Source organism: Sinocyclocheilus anshuiensis, unplaced genomic scaffold (assembly GCF_001515605.1).
Source record: "Sinocyclocheilus anshuiensis isolate Anshui unplaced genomic scaffold, SAMN03320099.WGS_v1.1 scaffold1512, whole genome shotgun sequence".
Classification (NCBI taxonomy): Eukaryota; Metazoa; Chordata; class Actinopteri; order Cypriniformes; family Cyprinidae; genus Sinocyclocheilus; species Sinocyclocheilus anshuiensis.
Window position 1 is genome coordinate 188,307 of NW_015557148.1, and position 16,821 is coordinate 205,127.

Genomic DNA, 16,821 nt, shown 5'->3' on the forward strand with positions numbered 1-16,821 from the left:
CGCAAAGCCGACCTCATACGTCATTCCCCCGGAACTGCTTCTGTTTACAACAGTGAGCGCAAGCTAGATTAAAGTGATTATTACATTTTGAGTATGGATATTTTTCTTACAAAAACATCGATTCGCTACAGGAGGCCTTTGTTCACCCCCTGGAGATGTGTGAGACACTTTTTTTTATGGATGGGTGCTTTTTATTTCACTACTTTTGGACTGAAGCAATGCAACACCCGCTGACTGCAATGATAGAGCTTGAAAGATCAAAGACAATTTTTAATATAACTCCGACTGGATTCGTCTGAAAGAAGAAAGTCATATACACCTAGGATGCCTCGGGGGTGAGTAAAACGCAGCCTAATTTTCATTTTTGGGTGAACGAACCCTTTAACCAAAAATAAGATAAATAAGCTCTGTAATACAGTGTTTGAAACTCGTTGTGAATCACCCAGTAATATTTATTTATGAATAATATTACAGTAATTTTATTGTATTACAGGAAAAAAAGTTTTTCATTGCCTTACTGAAAACTAGCTTTGGTTTTACGTGATTGGGCTGTCAGAAGGGTCATTCACCACCTCTTCTGTTAGTTAATGCATGGCGGTGTTTGCAGTTAGTTTAAAACGTAACAGTTTGAACAAACATTTCATGTTATTTATTTATTTATTTTGTGTTGAATGTAAGCTTCTCTTACATGCTCCTCCACTTTGAAACACCTTGGCCTAGTTACGTTTCCCCCAGCCTTTTGGCCGCAGCAGCATGTGATTACCCTGCTCGCTTTAAATTACCAGTGTACTGTGAGTTGTGCAACAGTGATGGGCTTCAACATTAGACTCCTAAAAACTTTAGCCTTTTTCCAATTAATAATGGTGTTGGATGGAGTGATTGAAACATTATATGTGACTTTGTAGTTTCTTTTGGATTCTTGTGGCTTCATACAAAATTACCCCCTGTGAAGTGAGACAGGAAGGCCGCTGTCTTGATCTCGTAATGACTCCCAATCAGATTAAACTTCTACGCTTATTCTTAATCTGTTGTATTCACCTGCCGTCACACGGTTCTCACGGTTGCAAAGGGGTGGGAAAATTTCTGGTAAATTTCCGGAAACTTTACAAAAATCCCTGCAATATTCTAAAAAAAATCCTGGAATGTTTCCAAAATTTACTGGAAATTTTCCACCTTTTTGCAACCCTACGCCACAGTCATAGTATTTTTCTACTTCCTTAAGCCTTGAAATGGATATGCATTGTATTGGACTTGAAAATACATGAATTAGTACATTTTTTACTGCTTTTATTTGATTGAAATTGCAGTAAAAACAGCAATTATCACTATATTATTATAAATGTAAATTATTTCTGTGATGGCAAAGCTAAATTTTCCAGTCTTCAGTGTCACATGATGTTTCAGAAAGCATTTTAATATGATGATTTGGTGCTCAAGAAATATTTATCAATGTCGAAAACAGTTGTGCTGCTAAATATTTTTTTGTGGAAACCATGATGCATTTATTTTTCAGGATTCTTTGATGAATAGAAAGTTCAGAAGTAGCCTACAGCATTTATTTAAAATAGAAATCTTTTGTAACAATAACATTCTTTAGTCACTTTTACTGTCAATTGAATGCATCCCTGCTGAATTATATGAATTTGCTCTATTAATATACTGACCCATAACTTTTGAATGGTAGTGTATCTCAGTTTGATTTTACTTCCCTAAAAGATATGTGTTCTTCCTAAACGCATGTTAAAAGTGTAGTGGAAACACCATTCTCTGTGATCATGCGGAAGTGTTTTATTACTTTCAGAGTCATTTGTAAGTGAGCTGCTCTTTTGTTTTGTTTTTAATAAAGGGATTGTTATTTTTGCTTGCATTTAGCTGTCTGCTCATTTCCCCACAATAATGCAGTGGTAATTAAATGCAAGTATTAGTTTTTTAATCAGATGCCAATCTCAGTTAATATAGTCTTGGTGCATTGTTTTATGTAAGCCCACTGACAGATGGGCTTTGGCAGTTTTTAAAAATGTTGGAAATCTGTCATCTCACAGGTTTTTCTGTCTCCATGAGCTCCAGATGAGCAGAGGGTGAGCAGAGGTTCTGTGAACTGCACTGAAATTAATTTTGCAGGTGAGTCATTACATATAGCATGTAGTGTTATATTCTGTTGTCAGAATATTATCCTTTCTGCGCTGGATTGACGTGTATGAAAATAAAATACTCATGCCACATTTTCTCAAATGATAATGGGTGCTATTATAATATCCAGAGATGCTGAATTAAATGTTTTTGCCATTGCTAAAGTACAGCTTTTTTCAGAGTTTTGCATGTTTCTACACAAAACCTATCGTATGTGCTTCTCTGTATAAATGCACATATCATAGGATTGTGGTGTTTGTTAAAGCTATAATCAGCAATCGACAGAAACAGATCCAGGTTTTGCTTTTTAGAATATCTTTGATCGTGTGTCTCTGATCATGTGGATGCACTGTTGTGTGTAAAGATGGTTTGTTTGTGGGTAAAGTCCTTTTCTCTTGAAATCACCTCATTCATAGTTCAAGGGCCTTCTAAAAGGTTTCAGTGACACAAGATTTAAATGGATGAATCTCATGCACTTGGCTGACACTGCATGGTTAAAAATTTCTCTGTGTTTTTATCATAACCGTTTGACTTTTTCATTCTGTTTTCAATGAAAATGGAAAACGAGCACAGAGGGATGGAGTGAGTAAACATTCTGATGTGGACCTGCTTCTTCCTGTACCCAGGTGCATGGTTCTCATTGCTATTGAAGACAAATTTTGTCTTAGCCCGTGAGCTTGCTCTGCGATATAGGAATAGTGACCATTGCCAATGCCAAGTCTGGCACAGGTAAGCACCTTGAAACATTATAGGCTCCATTATAGGAGCAGGGGTCTCCAAACTCAGTCCTGGAGGGCTGGTGTCCTGCAGACTTTGGATCTGCCTTAGAGCCTCTTACAGGTTTATGAGAAGCTTTATAGATTGCTTGGGTGCATGACATTTGTGATATCCACTGAGATGGGACAGTGGCATGGCGTCACAATTATTTCTTTAGACAAGTGACCAGGTGATGATATTTAGCAGAGCTTTATAAGGCAGCATTGCTTTGGTAACACATCCTGCGATGTTCTTTCGACATATGTGAATGATAATTGTTGAGGAAAGCTGTGCTAGTAGTTAAACTATCAATCAGACTTGTGATTTTGCCTGGCAGATCGTAAAAGAGGGTCAAATTGCATTGAAGGAGAAACCAGAGTCATACTGAGCAGAGTGAAATGAAGACGATGTTTATTTATTTTGATGTTGTTATTATTTATTGAATTATTATATTTATTGTATTGAAATAAATATTATATTGAAATAGTGTATTATATTTAAAGGAAATCTATTATTTAATTTTTGTTTTAACTTTAGTAAATGCACAATGATTCCAAAGTCATTAAGTGATCATGTTAAACAATCATAGTCTCAATATTAATTAAATACTTTTGATTATGATTTCCCCCCCCCTAATTTATACAGTACATCAACAGAGGTTGTCTTTTAATGGAAATTAAAAATACAATGGATCTCCCACTATTCTTTGCCTCCATCATATACGGTGTAATAAAGGCCAAAAGTAAAAATAAATAAATACACACAAATGATAGATTTGGGATTTTGACTTGGGTCAGTAAGTTACCACCCAGAACACCCTAGCAGCTGCATGGCAATGCTAAAAAAAACAAAACTTTTGCAAAAAAAAACAAAAAACCTTGTTGCAGCAATTGCTACATACAGTAGTAACTGCAATGGACTTTTATTCGATTTTGATCAAGTTCACTTCATGCCTGCAGATGCAAACAGCTGCTTCTGAATATGTGTCAGAAACTGCTAAGACATCTTCAGTCCTTCTAGCCATATCATCATAACTTTACCAGTGTCTAAGCTTGCCTCTATAAAGAGGGACCCATGCAGCTCAGTGTGGAGATGGAGAGGTTACAGAAAAGCACGGATGAAATGGCTTGTCTCTGAGGCTTAATGACCTGCATGTATGACCCTCAGCTCCGTGTTTTCTTTCAGCTGCTTCCGCTGACACCATTTTCTCGGCCGTGTTGTGTTGCCTTATTGTGGGAGAGGTCTCTGTGTGGGTTTGTTCACCATGGAAATGGTTACTGTTTGCTCTATGCAAATTACACCACTTCGTGATGAATATGCCCTTTTCGAAGCTCTCAAGTTGTTTATAATTGTCTGAGTGCTTTCTGACGCAGTAATATACACATGGATTTGTTTTATCATTCTCTGTTACTGGAAAGCAGTAGGTAGTGTAGTGTTGACTGTAAACCGGATCCAAAATCAACTTGATTGAAATGTATTATCAGGGGTCTAAGCGCTCATGGGCTTGTTGACCTATGATATGCAGTTCATGTACATTTAAATATATAATTTTAGTATCTGCAGTTTGGTGTTTTGGTTTAGCCAGAATGCTTTATTCTATAAATTCCCTTATCTTAATCACCTTAATTACAATCTTGGTTATTTTATTTATTTTAATGATGTGTGTGAATTGTGTGTGACCCTCAGCCATGCAGCAGGTGCTGGATAACCTCAAGGAGCTGCCGCCTTCAACAGGAGCCAAAGACATCGACCTCATCTTCCTCCGTGGCATTATGGAGAGTCCCATAGTTTGTTCCCTCACTAAGGTATAAACTAATACTTAATTTTTTAACTTCCTTAGTTTGATATCTATTAGGAGACATCAAATAATCAATTGCCATAATACTCAAATTTGTTAGATTTTAAATAGTCATTTAAATTATTAGTTAATATGAGAGCTTATATTTGCCACCTAATATCAGTATAAACCCTGTTTACATGTGTGCACATTTGAGAGGCCAGGGGTTGTTTGCCTTGTCACAGGTCATAAGAATGTGATGTACAGGGGGCCTCTTCTTATTCTTAATATAGCTGTGTGAAATTGTTCAGATTGTGAGATATACCGGTTGAGTTTCACTTGGTTTGATTAGGAGCTAACACGCTGTTGTGAGAAACATGTAGTCCGTGTTACTGTTCTGTCTGTTGATTTTATAGTAAGAGTTAGTTTACAGTACGCATGACTAACATGGTTTGATCTGCATTAATGTCCAGTTTGTATGGTCTATTTCCCCTGAATAATCCTGTGCTGACATGGTTTTCAGTCCATAATTATTTTTTTATATATGTTTGATTCATTTTAACTTCAGGAAGGGCATCCGGCGTAAAATGTGCCAAATCGGTTGTGCGGCTTATTCCGCTGTCACGACCACTGATAGGGAGCAAGCTGACAGAGAGAGAGAGAAATTGATTGTAACTTATTTGTTCACTAACGTTGTCTAACAGTGGCTTTCTTCATGTGGATCTCTCTCTCTCTCTCTCTCTCTCAAAAAAAAAATGTCTTAAAAAAAAATCTTAAAAATTCCCACCACAGTGCAATTTCCACCATATATCAAATTATATATTCCCTTTTGTATAATTTGGTAGAATTTACATTTTAAACATTAAAAAAAATATAAAAAATTATTTCTAATTTCTAGAGTTTTATGTGTCCTAATACACGATTGAGTACACATTTTACAAAACATTACAGCTTGATTGGAAACCATACACAAGTCATCTTCTCACATTTTTTATTTATTTATACATTTCAAACATGCACTTCACTGACTGATTGCTGAACAAGAACACTAAATTGGAAAAAAACATTTGAGGCAAAATTTTTCAATGTGATGCAAATGACACTGGAAGTGAAAACTGGGTCTTAAAAAAATGATTTTTTTAACACGTTTCTTTAATTTCATTCTTTATCATAGTTTATTATTATTATTATTATGTATTGTTATAATTAAAGATTGAATGTCTGATTAGGACAAGGGTAAAACAATCAAATGTATTCATAGAACATTTGGAAAAATAACAAATAAGAAAGCATGTTAAAAAAAAAAAATTTTTTTAAAGTGTTAAAATCTGTTACTTTTAATAAATATCATGATTAAATTATAATTTTTAATGATTAAATAAAACAAATGATTATTCTTAACATTTGTTAAAACTCTCTTCCATCTGTACCTGGCAGTGCATTTGTTAATGCTAGACGTAATCAATCTAGATGTAATCCATTAATCAGTTTCTTGGCAAGATACTCAAGTTATTTTGTCTCCGCCCATTCTCACTCAGGCTCATGAGCGATTGGAGGATGTTAAGCTGGAGGCGGTGCAAAGTAATAACGTGGAGCTAGTGAGTGAGATCCTGTCTGATATGAGCAGTCTGATCACTCAGGATGAAAGTGCAGCAGAACTCTGTAAGATCCTGAAGGAACCCCACTTCCAGGTACCAAACCTGTGTGTGTGTGTCTGTCTGTCTGTCTGTCTGTCTGTCTCTTACATGACATTATGTTGACTGCTTGCTTATAACTATTTATTCATCCGGTTGCTGCCTTAGTAGTAAAGAAGCAAAATCACCTCTAAACACTTGAGAAATTGGACAAATGAGTTGAGCTTTTGTGTTTTTTTTTAAAGGAAGATAATTCATTTGGTAATTTGTTGTTTATTCTCTAAACATGAATTGAATCCTCTTGGTATTTTCAGTCCCTGTTAGAAGCTCACGACAAGGTGGCCTCTAAGTCATATGAAGCTCCTCCCACCAGCACCAATTCCACCAGCATGACCAGCTCATCCCTCATGTCGGCTGACACGGTTCGCATGATCAGCATCCAGAAGAATGCCGGAGAGCCTCTGGTGAGTGATAGATGTTCTCAGTCTCACAGGATTAGATCCCACAGTCGGTCAGATCTTTAGCTCTGTAGAGTCTCTCTACTCACAGCTTGTGTTTCAAATCCATGCGGTTAGTCTGCGTTGGAAAGTTTGTCTGCATTAACAAGATCTAGGCTTAATTGTTAAATTAGACCTTCATATACAACGAAGATCTAAGGCCAACCAGTCTCGAGCAGCTCTATAGTGATTTAACACCTAGTAAAATAAAATGTCATTATGTTTCTGCCAAGGTCAGAAATTCACCAGGGTGCTGGTTAAAAAGGCCACTGAAAACAACCTTTATTTATTCATTTATTGCGTATTTCATTATTATATTAAAAGCCACTGAAAATAACATTTAGGGATATTTAGATATTTTAATATATGATTTTATATAAAGTGTCACTGAAAGAAAGAAATTTTATTTTCACTGGCTTTTAATATAATTGATAATATAACGCATTATACATGAAATGAATGAATGAAAAAGTAATGTTATTTTCAGTGACTTTTAATTAGATAATATAATCCAATATATAAATGTAATTTTCAGTGGCTTTTACATATTACATTATATAAAATATATAATAGATAATATAATACAGTATCCCTTAAATAATTAAAATTATATATATTACAGTATTCCTTAAATAATTAAAATTACATTTAAATAAAATTTAAATGTTTAATTAAATTATTTTAGATTAAAATTGTAATTGTATTTAAATGTAATTTTAATTATTTAATGGGATATTGTATTATTATTATTTGTTATATTAAAAGCCACTAAATTTTATTATTTTTTATGTAAAGAGATTGTATCATATATTAAAGGCCACTGAAAATAACATTTATTCATTTTGGTATATTATATTATATTATATATTATATTATATTGGTTTCTATGTAGATGCCCTATAAAGTAAAAACAGAAAAAAAAGTTTTTCAAATATCATCCCTTTATAAAAAGTATGTCTGACTATTTGTGCTGGCATTTCTGAGATTCATGGTGTCGTGTCTTTTAGGGTGTAACATTCCGGGTGGAGGACGGAGACCTTGTCATCGCGCGTGTTATGCACGGAAGCATGATTGACAGACAGAGGATGCTGCACGCAGGTGATATCATCCGAGAGGTGAACGGCCGAGAGGTGGGCAAAGACCCCATGGCGTTACAGCACATGCTAAGGGACTGCAATGGAAGCATCACACTCAAAATCCTGCCCAGCTACAGGGACACGCCTCCACCAGCACAGGTCAGCACAACACTGATTCACAGCAAACCCAGTGAAATTAAATGACACCAAAATCTAAAATATTCATCAACATTTTACAGACCAAAAATATTCACACCAGGTTAATGACAGAATTTTTGTTTAATTTTTATTCGATTATTTGTAATAAATAAATACAAATTGAATATACCTAAATTAATTATTTTGTATGTGAACAGTTAAATCAATCAGTCTAACCTCCAAACAGGAGTTTTTCATCCAAATTCAGATTTTGTGTACTCAATCACTTTTTATTTGTTACACGGCTGGTTTTGTGCAGTCCTTTTTGATGTATGGTACCGGGTTTCAGTAACTGAAATGCTCTAGTGTCATCTATTTAGTCAGACATGATTAATTTATTCCACAATCAAATGTGTCCAGTAAAAGAGAGGAAACTTAGAAAAGTGAGCATTTAAAGGGGACATCAGATGAAATGTAAACTTTTTTGCATTTATTTAGGTTTCTGGCATTTCTGCCAGCTCAGAAAAGCTGAAAAGAAAACATGCAGCCAGTTTAGCGAGTGGTTTCAATTTGCAGCTGGTTTCTATGTAGATAGCTAGCTATTTGAATAAGACCACCTACGAGCCATATACGGATATATTCATTAAGACAAGACAAGTGTAGAGAGGGGTGGGGTGAGCAGTAGCTCATTATCATTTAAAGAGACATGCACCAAAATGGCTCACTGTGAACAGAGCTGTTTGTTTTACACAACAATTGAGGAATTTTAACCAAAGTATGTTGCAGACATTTCATGAAGACCCTAAAGAATCATACCAACTTGAAAAATGGGCATCTGATTTTCCCTTTAATGCTACTGATATGACTGGACACTAAATAAGTGAACATGACTATATAATATATTTTCAAAAGTACAATTATTTTTGAGGATTGGATTGGTAAGGATTTGATGAAGAAGATCATCCTAATAATCTGAACTGCTAGTATCTTTCCTAATAATCAGATGCTGAGAGTAGAAAACAATCTTGTCCCATAGTCCTGCTATTAGTGCTGTATAACCTCCTGATGGCTTATGGGTTCATACAGTCCTTGAGGAGGAAAAAGGAGAGACCTGTCCTCTGGGTGACTCAGAATGCCATCGGGCTGAAACAGAGCATGGTTATTCCTATTAATAACACGACCTGTGCTAAGTAGGGCAGATGGGAGGAGTTGAATGCATGCACACCCTTAGTTTCTACTCTAAGGAGATCTGGGCCTGGAAAGAAATAGATCCTCAAATTACTTTAGTTTTTTTTTTTTTTTTCTCTAATTTTTTTCTAATTATAGTGTTTGTCATGTCACGCATTCGTTTGTTATTTTTTAGCACCATCTTGTGGGTTAGTAAAGTGTTTTGCACCACAATGAGTCATAATCGGGACATATAGGACTATAATGTACAACATATATGGTGTACAAAAACCGCACAAGTTAAAGGGTTAGTTCACCCAAAAATGAAAATTCTGTCATTAATTACTCACCCTCGTGGTGTTTCGAAACCCATAAGACCTTCGTTCATCTTCAGAACACAATTTAAGATATTTTAGATGAAATATGAGGGCTCTCTGACCCTCCCATAGACAGCAAGGTAACTAACACGTTCAAGGTCCAGAAAAGTACCAAGATGATCGATAAAGTTGTCCGTGTGACATCAGTGGTTCAACTTTGTAACTTTACAGTTGAACCACTGATGTCACACGGACTACTTTGTCGATCATCTTGGTACTTTTCTGGACCTTGAACGTGGTAGTTACTTTGTTGTCTATGGGAGGGTCAGAGAGCCCTCAGATTTCATCAAAAATATCTTAAATTGTGTTCCGAAGATAAACGAAGGTCTTACGGGTTTCGAACAACACGAGGGTGAGTAATTAATGACAGAATTTTCATTTTTTGGGTGAACTAACCCTTTAAGCAGGTTTCACAGGTCCACATGAATACAACTGGTTCAAATCCTGATCCAAACACGTTTAGGTCCTCAAACAGTGCTGCTGCACATCAACCCTGTTACCATTTTCCCACTCTCTGAGAGCATACTTCTAAGCAAGTATGTCCTTTACCTACTTTCCTTGAATAAATACTGTTTAAAAACCTTGCACAAGAGCAAACACTGGGGGCGAGGGTTTACAGGCATCCATTCCTTGTGCCAACCCTAAACTTCTGTCTTTTTTAGACCTGACCTTTAGTCGGTGAATTGGTTATGTGCAGTGAATGACCGCTGTGTGTTTACTGTTGGGAAATCATCACTGATAAAGATCCACCAGGATCCATAAATATTTAATGTGAAAACATACTGTTGTTCTTCTCTATGAAGCTCATTTACAACACACACTAACATAGGCTATCTGTTACTATTCATTTATTTCCCAAGCTGCAGTGTTCTATAGACAGACATTGACAATGTGAAAGAGGAATTAGCCCCTAGCAATACTGAATGCAGATGTTAATCAATTTTAACATGTAAGCATTTTAGTCCTAATGGTTTTCTTTTGTTTTTTGTTAGATGGTTTATGTAAAACACCTTACCAGCTTTATCATCATTTGCATAATATGTCAAAGTCAACAGATAATTTCTTTGGTCTGTGAGCTGTGACACGATTGCCTTTTTACGCTACAATTAGCAGCTTAAAATGAATCGGATGTTAATAAACAGGAGTAACAACACTTTCTTTGCCCTTTAGGTGTATCTGAAGCCACATTTCACCTACAATCCTGACACTGATAATCTGATCCCTTGTAAAGAGGCGGGTTTGGCTTTCTCTAAAGGAGAAATTCTGCATATAGTGAATAAGGAGGACCCCAACTGGTGGCAAGTGAGAAGCATATAAGTTTTTTTTTTCAGATCTTTGTTTTGGTCTGATTTCTTTAATTGCTGAAATATTTGACATATTGAAGCTATGTAGTTTCTGTTGTTGTTGTTGTTTAGGCATCTAATATAAACGGAGGCCGCACTGGCTTGATCCCCAGTCAGTTTCTTGAGGAAAAGAGGAAGGCGTTTGTAAGGAGAGACCTGGATGGATCAGGTACAGAGGTTTAAGGAATGTTTATTTTTTTATTTTAAGTCTAGTTATGGATTCAATTATTTTAAGGTTATATCAAAGTTCCTTCTTATTGCATTTATGCTGTAAACAATAAAGTTCCACCTGTGGGTTTGCTTTAGGAATCCTCTGCGGGACATTAACTGGAAAAAAGAAGAAAAAGAAAATGATGTACTTGACAGCGAAAAATGCAGGTTAGATTTGCAGGGGTTCTTTGTTATTAATGTTTAATCTTTCAAAAGTTTGGTGTCATTCTTTTTTTTGGCAAGTTTAGGTTAAATTGATCAAAATCTTTTGTAACACTAAATGTATTTACTATTTCAAATAAATACTGTTCTTTTGAACTTTCTATTCTTCAAACAATCCTGGAAATAATGCATAAAGGGTTCCGCAGAAATATTATATTCAGAGTTGTGCTGCTTAATAAGAAATGTTTCTTGAGCACCAAATCAACATTTTTTGAAGGGTCATGTAACACACGTAACAAATTCAGCTTCGCCATTACAGGAATTAATACAATTTTTAAATATATTAAAAGTTATAGTAATACTTTTGATCAAATAAATGCAGCCTTGGTGAGCAGAAGTACGGAGGCTGAGAGAGCTCAACGCGCTGCAACTTAAGAAAACCTGTGCAAATAGAAAAAGCACCAGCAAATTAAGAGAACATCTTCATCAGTTTGACAACATGTGTGTGGCAAATACTCACAACACAACCAAATACAGAAACACGCTGCAAATACTCGCATGGTTTAACTATAATTTTTTGTTTGTTTTTTTTTTTAAAGTAAAACCATGGTTAATTTTCATAGGGGAAGTTGTGAAATTTAGCTAGCCAGATTACATAACACTTCACAGTTACAGTAATTGTGTATTTCGTCAGCTTATTTAGGCTAATGATATGCAGAAAGCTAAGGAATCATATGATCAGCTAGGATTGTTAAAATAAACAAAAATCTCACCTTTCAGGGCAGACATTGATAAACATGTCTCAGACAGGGTCGTCACTTGTTGCAGTTCCGTTAAACATTCCATTGTGGTCTGTGCGTATTTACAGCGCGTTTCTGTGTTTGGTTGTGTTGTGAGTGTTTGCAGCACATGTGTTGTCAAACTGATGAAGATGTTTTCTTAATTTCCTGGTGTTTTTTTTTTCATTTGCATACTTAAGTATTTAAAGTATAAATGCAAAATAGAAAAGGAGCAAATAAATATTTAAAATGGTGATACACAGTTTGAGCAGCAAGATTGTGTTCAGTTCGTTTCACTCTCTTCCATTTTGTATCATTCTAAGACAAGAAAACATTTCTCACACATCTACATCTGAAGCGGCATTTAGATGTATTTACACAGACTTTTTATTGTTGCTCAGAGGGGACATGGATGCATTTAAAGCAACACCATGTCAGAAGGCGACATGTCATGACACCATGTCATTAGGCCACGACAGGGGAAGTCGTGGCCTAATGGTTAGAGAGTCGGACTCTTAACCCAAAGGTTGCGAGTTCAAGTCTCAGGTCCGGCAGGAATTGTAGGTGGGGGGAGTGAATGTACGGCACTCTCTCCCACCTTCAATACCACGACTGAGGTGCCCTTGAGCTTAATGGTGTTTTTTCTATTTGCATGTGTTGAGCTCTCTCGGCCATCATACATAAGAGACTTCTTTCAAAAACATAAAAAATTTAAATCTTATCATTCAAAAAAAAAAAAAAAACTTACTGACCCCAAACTTTTGAATGGTAGTGCAAGTATTTTTTTTTTATTAACTTTAAAAACTTCTCTCTTTCTAATAGAATTTGATCGCCATGAATTACAGATCTATGAGGAAGTGGCAAAGATGCCTCCATTCCAGAGAAAAACTCTTGTGCTGATTGGTGCACAAGGAGTGGGCCGCCGAAGCCTCAAGAACCGCCTGATTGTGTTGAACCCACTGCGATATGGAACTAATGTACCTTGTGAGTCTATAATCAACATTGGTATTGTTAATAATTATTACATTAATAATTAATACATTTGTCATTTTACCAATAAAAAGTCTCACTCATCAGAATTTCATATGTTTCTCAGTCACTTCTCGGCATCCACGTGATGACGAAAAGGACAGCCAGTCGTACTGCTTTGTGTCCCGGGAGGAGATGGAGAACGACATCAAGGCAAGTCGCTACCTTGAGCATGGAGAATATGACGGCAATCTGTACGGAACCAAAATCGACTCCATCCATGAAGTGGTTCACACAGGACGTACTTGCATACTGGACATCAACCCACAGGTGCGTATTTTTGTGAATGACAGACAAAAACAAGAAGTTTAAGCAAGTTAGGTTTTGGTATTGTACTGTATATTGAAATCTGTAATAGAACATAGTCTTTACATATTAATAGTTGTTGAGGATGTGCTAAACTACCTGTTTTCATAATCATGTCCAGGGATTCCTAAACTTGTCAGTGAAACCCCTTTGAGATAAAATATTTACTTAAGAATCCCTGAGATTATAAAGCCGTAATGAAATTGAAGTAGCGACAGATCTTTTCTTCCATATTGTGATGTACATCCAACTGAAACCTATTACTGGAAAAGGAAAAAATGTAAGACAGGCACTTGGTTCTATCCATTGTTTGTTGATTGGATGAAATAAGAGCTGAATGTGAGCTTGCAGTTGATTTTAAGAAAGGGGCGGGGTTTAAAGCAGCACTATGTAACTTTTGGCGCTCTAGCGGTTAATAAACAGAACTGCACACATCCCGCGGAAGAACATTCCAACCGGAGCTACTTCTCTAAGTTTATGTCTATGGCGATTCACGCAGGTATGTGTTACTCCGCAGCGGTGACGACCCGACCAGGCTACAATAGTCCAAATATAAGTACTTATTATAAGTGTACCGTAGTGATTCGGAATAAGACAAAAACGCGGTTTGGAAGATGAATTCATGATGTACTCGCTCATTATATACATTTTGCAAATTTTGAACAGAAAAAGTTACATAGTGCTGCTTTAAGTAGGCTAAATGAATGGAAAAAAAACATACATGGATGAATCATTCACAGTATGATCAGTAATATGCATTTGCAAAATGGTACATTTTCCTTTTGTAGTGACTTAATAGTAAATAAGTTAATAAAGTATACAAAGTATTTTTTCCCCCAAAAATTATTTATTGAGCTTTTTATAAACTCACGAACCCCCTGCAGTTTTCTCCGTTTGGGAAACCCTACAGTTCTGGTTCTTGAGGACCCCTGACACTGCACATTTTTAGATTTATATAAAAAATGATACAGCATCTTAAAAATGCAATGCTTATTGTGCAAGAAAATGGGAAAAGATCTGTCTCTGAACACTGCCATCCGAACTCTGGTGCGGTTTGAATGAAATATGAACGTAACACAGACCAAAGAGATGTAAACAAACCAAAAACAGGACATGATGTCACGATGCGACCCTAACAAGGACAGAATGCTCAAGCAGACCTGTTTTTCATATAGTCGCGACATTGCCCATCAAAGCTCGGTACAGGCATCAGAACCACGTCTCCTCGCAGCTTCACCTGTGTGTGTGACGGAGGGATTCCTGCCACTGTTGTGACTCCTTTACACATTTTATAAGCGCTTCACGAGTTCTCAGCTGGTCAAAATACCATCATATGGAGGCTACGAACATACAACGAATGCATTTAGCCCAAAACAAAGCGTTGTTTTGGATGTTCGGTATGTTGCGAAATCTGTCATAAAAGCCGACCAATCAGGTTGTGAACGTATCCCTATGCCTTTAGGTTCAGTATTAAAATGCCAATGTGAATGCTAAGCGGACCAGGACTAAATGTTTTTGTTTTGTTTTTTTGGTCCGGACCAAGCAAACCGAGCTACACCCTAAAAGTTGATTACTTTAGAAATGCATGGTCTAATAGCACAGCACAGTGTCAGCTTTTTCTCAGAGAAGGTGCCTGTCTTAATTCATCCATTTAAGCACCAACACTAAAAAAAATCACTGATTTACCTGATAATCTAAGTAGTAATTAGGTAACTACAATGTTATAAATGTGAAAGTATGGGTGAAGATGAATATATGGTCTGTGTAAATGTGCCTGTGTGCTGTAGTCATCAATGCAGTCCAGACTTGACTTTACGGTGAAACATTTCAAAATTCAGAGGGTTCGCAACTAGATGTTGATCTGGTGGTGAACTCAAGAATGATTGCCTAATGTTTTTTAAATGGTCTCGGATCAGTGTTATAATGTATTGAGCGCTTCGAAAAAGTGAATCGTTTGGTTTAGATAATTAAGAGCTTCAAAAAGCTTTAGTTTCTCCTATCACTAACAAAAATACTTTATTTGATAAATGTGCTCTGCAGGCACTAAAAGTACTGAAGACATCAGAGTTCATGCCATTCGTGGTTTTCATTGCTGCCCCAGAGCTCGAGACACTACGGGCCATGCACAAAGCTGTGGTGGATGCTGGGATCACAACCAAGCTACTGACGGTCAGCCTAATTTCTGTTTATCAAATTCACTTTCTCAATTTTTTTCCCAATAATGTAGAAACATTAGAGTTACCATAGGCTCTGAGATTAAGTGTGATGACTTTTCTTTTTGTCTTTTTAGGAAACGGACCTAAAGAAAACAGTGGACGAAAGTGCCAGGATCAAGCGGGCATACAATCACTACTTTGATCTGACTATAGTTAATGACAATCTGGACAAGGCCTTTGAGAAACTGCAGGCAGCTGTGGAGCAGCTGACCACACAACCACAGTGGGTCCCTGTGAACTGGGTTTACTGAGACGTACAGAGGTCCAGACACCCCATCATCATCATCATCGGTGGCACAATGATAGGTCAGCGGCACAGAACACAAGTTCACATTCAACGGACCCACCAGTCACTATGCAAATGTACACTAGCCATCCGGTCACGGCAGACATAAGGGAAGTGTACTTATTTATTTACATTTTTTATTTTCTACTGACTAAACTTAAATAGTTGGAGGGAAAAAACAAATAGGATTTTTTTTTTTGAATGGCTTGTCATTTAAAAAAAAAAAATTCCAAATAAGAATAAGCTGCATTATAGTATTTAAAGCAGGGGACTCTTTTCTTACTGTAATTTTAGTGTGACAAATGTTGGTTTACAGTGCAGGATTCATCTCGCATCTCTTCATCTTTCTGAAACGTGCTGTCATACAGTTCAGTCACTACAGTATGCCAAATTATTTAAGCAGCTTTAGATTATCCAGCTTCTGACTCAATAAGATCTTCGTAAGTGTCATCCTGTTTTCCTCTGATTTCATTTGAGTTAAATTCAAGGAATGCTAGGAGTAAGCCAAATTTGACTTTTATAAGTATCACAATAGCACTTTATTTTACAGTCCTGTTTTGTACGTACTATAATAACTAGGTACTAATCCTGAACCTAACCTTAAAGCCCAGAGTATACTTCAGTTTTGATGCAAATGCTTAAAGGGGTAGTTCACCAAAAAAATTGTCATTTACTCACCCTTGCGTTGTTCCAAACCTGTATGAATTTCTTTCTTTTGTTAAACATAAAAAGATATTTTAAAGAATGTGGGTAACCAAACAGTTGTTGGTCCCCTTTGACTTCCATAGTATGGAAAAATACTATGAAAGTCAGAGGGGACCAGAAACCATTTGGTTACCCACATTCTTCAAAATATCATCTTTTGAGTTCAGCAGAAGAATAAGAAATTCATTCCAGTTTGGAACAATGTGAGGTTGAGTAAATTATGACAGAATTTT

At 36.3% G+C, this 16,821-nt stretch overlaps 1 protein-coding gene across 2 annotated transcripts in view; it reads left to right on the forward strand.

Annotated features, from left to right (window-relative positions):
• LOC107678134 (MAGUK p55 subfamily member 6-like) overlaps window positions 1-16,556 on the forward strand; it is an 18,877-nt gene extending 2,321 nt beyond the window's left edge. Inside the window, exons 2-13 of one of the 2 annotated variants that reach the window (XM_016473300.1) lie at window positions 2,043-2,121; window positions 4,573-4,691; window positions 6,202-6,354; window positions 6,612-6,761; window positions 7,802-8,029; window positions 10,723-10,854; window positions 10,968-11,064; window positions 11,202-11,273; window positions 12,869-13,030; window positions 13,143-13,345; window positions 15,422-15,550; window positions 15,672-16,556. In XM_016473300.1, the coding sequence (XP_016328786.1) occupies window positions 4,575-4,691; window positions 6,202-6,354; window positions 6,612-6,761; window positions 7,802-8,029; window positions 10,723-10,854; window positions 10,968-11,064; window positions 11,202-11,273; window positions 12,869-13,030; window positions 13,143-13,345; window positions 15,422-15,550; window positions 15,672-15,848 (1,620 nt within the window). In that variant the 5' untranslated portion in view covers window positions 2,043-2,121; window positions 4,573-4,574 and the 3' untranslated portion in view covers window positions 15,849-16,556. The remainder of the gene's footprint in view (window positions 1-2,042; window positions 2,122-4,572; window positions 4,692-6,201; window positions 6,355-6,611; window positions 6,762-7,801; window positions 8,030-10,722; window positions 10,855-10,967; window positions 11,065-11,201; window positions 11,274-12,868; window positions 13,031-13,142; window positions 13,346-15,421; window positions 15,551-15,671) is intronic. The other variant, XM_016473301.1, reaches the window with a different exon arrangement.
• Window positions 16,557-16,821: the final 265 nt, after the last annotated feature.